Consider the following 3960-nt stretch of genomic DNA (forward strand, 5'->3'; position numbering starts at 1 on the left):
TACTTAAACATGTGATTAAAGTAGGCAAATAAATTAAATAAATTGGTGGACAACTGGAAAATGTTTAAGGAAATGCTAAACTCATCCTAACTATTTTCCTTTGATCACTCATTTATTTCTGAATGTAGTTCCACATTTTTTTTTTCCTCTGCGCAACATGCTAATGAGAGGGTGTCAATTATGCAAGAATAGGCGGATCTTGTGTCATAAACTGGCTTGAGCGTTTGCCTGCGCATGCGTATTAACTTCATCAGTCAAGGTGACTGATTATTATCTTACACTTTTTCATAGGGTTAGTTTTGTAGTTATAATCATGAGAGAGCTAAATCATAAAAGATTTTAAGTGGCCAATGTAAAATATTAATGCTTACATAGCTCTTAATTGCAATACTGAACCGTTATTTGCTTAATAAACATACTTTTGTCGCCTGTATTTTCTGTTCTGATAACTAATGGGAAAAAACTGTCTGTTCCTCGATTAAACCACTTCATACCAGTCATCTCACGATGACCATGGGATACTGATATTACAGTTGTCTCTAGCTGGAGACTCAATCGGGTTACAAAAAATGACGTCAGGAAACGACACTGGCCATTTCTTTGGGTTGTTTGTAAAGTCACAGATACTGTACGGACAATACAGCTCAGTTTTTTATGTATCTTGCTCTGTTAAACGGAAAAAGTGACTTTACGTAGGCCATACTGGATTAACACCATGCATTTCCTGTCAGCTTGAAAGCCGCGCCCCCAGCTATGACATGACCTCGACCAAGTCCATGGTTGACACCCTCTCATTAGCATGTTGTGCAGAGGAAAAATAAATGTGGAACTACATTCAGAAATAAATTAGTGATCAAAGGAAAATAAATAGGATGAGTTTAGCATTTCCTTAAACATTTTCCATTTGTCCACCAATTTATTTAATTTATTTGCCTACTTTAATCACATGTTTAATTATTTTTATATGTATTTAAACAAGAATTTGTGTATTTATACAGACTTTTATTTATTTATTTGCATATTTATTTATTTATTTGTGTATTTATTTTCGTCCTCCATACACTAAACAATACTGGTGAACTCATTTTCGGCAGCCGAAATTTTGGTGCATCTCTAATTACTGGCGACATCAGAAATGGATATAATAGATGCTTTTTTTGAACATTTTAGCAATTTAAAAATATAAAAAAAATATTTTTTACACGGCACCCCTGCTCTCGACAGACGGCACCCCGGTTGGGAAACACTGCACTAAACAACGTATTATTAAAATGTATTAAAATGACTTCCATTAAAATGACGGCCGCTAGTTGGCGCAGGTGTCGCGCACGCACATTCGCATTGACGTTCTCCGCTTCAAAAAAAATTGTTGCCCTAAAACACATGCATAATGTCAACAAACGGCAAGACCTCGAGAATATTACAGTTCATGGCCCCAGATGAGCGCCGTCAGTTTGGAATCGAGGTAACTGCACTCCAGTAACTTAAATGAGCTGGTTAAGCGAATGGTGCATGATCAATGTGCAACAAAACGCGCCAGCAAGCAACTTGCTTCTCTTTATGTGTTCTAAATGAGATTTACATTAATATTAGTTCTCCACAACGCCACTACAAGAAAATGTACATTCTAGAATTTATAAAAATGTAAAACAAACCAGGTTAAAAGCTTTGTAACATCCACGTGTGATGTATTCGGTGGTGGCCACAGGCTTGGTGTTGACCTGGATTTGACATTATCAGCAGTGCATCCACAAAAATATATAGCAACATGTAGGCTACCCTGGTACTACAAAAACTGTATTTTTTCCCGCTCTCTCTAAAATTAGCATTTCAGTATTTTCAGGGGTTTCCTCATCCCGCGTACGATAACCGATTCCCCTTACAACAAAAAAGTACTGCTGCTGTTGTTCCATGGTCTGATAATGATATCAGATTGTAATTCCTTGGTGTTTTAATATATATCACAACACTGAATCACCATATTCACATCCCATGTGTTTATCTGCTACTCCAAGATACTTAAAAATGTGATAACACCCAAAAACATGGAAACATTAGTCCGTCAAAAAAAACAAAAAAACAAAAACAAATGCAGTCCAGTTATTCTTGAGACGTGGGACAAAACAGGTCCAGCAATGGTAACTGCTATTAGCTTTAAAAAATAAAAATATTTTCAATTTTAAATGTCATGATGAAGGATTAATAATAGAATGTATTTAACACAATTATCACCTTCAATTTAATTTTCTCATTATTATACCAAATCTGTGTTTCTTAATGTCCTCTCACTACATCTAAAACAGTGTGTCCACAGAGAAGGGTTCAATCATTCATATGCAATAAAATGGATAAAAAAAAAAAAATTTATGATGAAAAAGAGCTTGTTTTATCAAAAGCAACACTTAATAATATCTCCTATCAAAGCAAGGTTGTTTTTTGTCCAGCAAGGGTAACGCTTGCTATTATAAAAAATAAAAATATTTTCAATTTTAAATGTCATGATGAAGGATTAATAATAGAATGTATTTAACACAATTATCACCTTCAATTTAATTTTCTCATTATTATACCAAATCTGTGTTTCTTAATGTCCTCTCACTACATCTAAAACAGTGTGTCCACAGAGAAGGGTTCAATCATTTATATGCAATAAAATGGATAAAAATGTTTTTTTAATGATGAAAAAGAGCTTATTTTATCAAAAGCAACTAATAATATCTCCTATCAAAGCAAGGTTGTTTTTTTAATTACACATTCATGTTTCATAAGATTTTAAAGTTGCGTCCCCACTTTTTGTTAACACCGTCAGACATTCAATAAAATGTAATAAAATCAGGTAATATCAGGGGCAGCTGTCACTCTAAGGACCCCCTTGCCACAGTTCACCTCTGCAGAGTACATCAGTGTCAGACAGGCTCTGCTAAGTTTTAGAGTTTTAGAATATTTTAAATCCTAATGTTAATATTTCCTTTGTCACAGCCATGATATGTCAACACCATCTTCCAATTTCTGAGGAAATTATTTGAAATATGTAGATAATTTTATTCTCCTGAAGCAGGCTCCATTAGCATCTAGCATCAACAGAAAAAAATAAAATGGCTACTACATGAACTCCATTGGTTTTGTGAAAGAAATGCCAAATTTGTCAACACCGTCAGATGTCACCACCATAAGATTTTGTGTTCCAATTATTCCAATGATAACTTAAATGTGACTCGTGAATAAAAGTTTTATAAACAATAACATACTCACTGTTTGTAGTGTTTGTAGTGTTACAGTAATTGACTGATTCAATGTATTTGATAGTTAAAATGACTACAAATTCAGGTTTTCGTCACCACCGTCAGATGTGTCAACTCCGTCAGTTCTGTCACCTCCGTCAGTTGAATATTTTGATAATATTTCATTATGATATTTTATATTTGTTGTGGAATTGTTGGTCACATGTGAAAGTGTAATCTGTCTGCTAACACGAGAATGTGTTTTGAAATGTTAAAAACATCTTGAATGCTGTTAAAGATAAAGCTGAAATTATATTACACAGTCCAAGGTAAAAAAAAAAAAAAAAGCACATTTTGTTAAAAAAGAGAAAAGTTGGGAGGTTGTATCAAAGCATAGCGCAGTAGCTTAGTACATATAAGATACATAAATGTAGTTTCATTTGTCGAAGTACAAGGTTTTATTTTTTCAATTTTGCACCCTGTTTTGTCCCACTTCTCAAGAATGACATTTTACTCTTAGTAATTTAATAATTTAATACATTTCATAACTTAAAAGTTTAGTTCAGAAGTATCGAATCGGTATCGATATCGACGATACTGCCTTGAAAAATATCGGTATCGTATCGAAAACAAAATAAGTGGTATCGCCCATCCCTAAGCCTTATGTTTTTTATCTTATTTACACGACGGCATGTCATTTCGGTCTCTACGTTATGGTCGCGCTCTCTGTATCACGCAC

General features: G+C 34.0%; 1 protein-coding gene across 1 annotated transcript in view; it reads left to right on the forward strand.

Moving 5' to 3' along the window:
• Positions 1–1390: 1390 nt before the first annotated feature.
• LOC107730305 (inactive peptidyl-prolyl cis-trans isomerase FKBP6-like) overlaps positions 1391–3960 on the forward strand; it is a 6194-nt gene continuing 3624 nt past the window's right edge. The window contains exon 1 of the mRNA XM_016541094.1: positions 1391–1465. Within this exon, the coding sequence (XP_016396580.1) occupies positions 1391–1465 (75 nt within the window). The remainder of the gene's footprint in view (positions 1466–3960) is intronic.

This window comes from Sinocyclocheilus rhinocerous, unplaced genomic scaffold (genome assembly GCF_001515625.1).
Source record: "Sinocyclocheilus rhinocerous isolate Xijiao unplaced genomic scaffold, SAMN03320098_v1.1 scaffold127, whole genome shotgun sequence".
In the NCBI taxonomy this organism is placed as follows: domain Eukaryota; kingdom Metazoa; phylum Chordata; class Actinopteri; order Cypriniformes; family Cyprinidae; genus Sinocyclocheilus; species Sinocyclocheilus rhinocerous.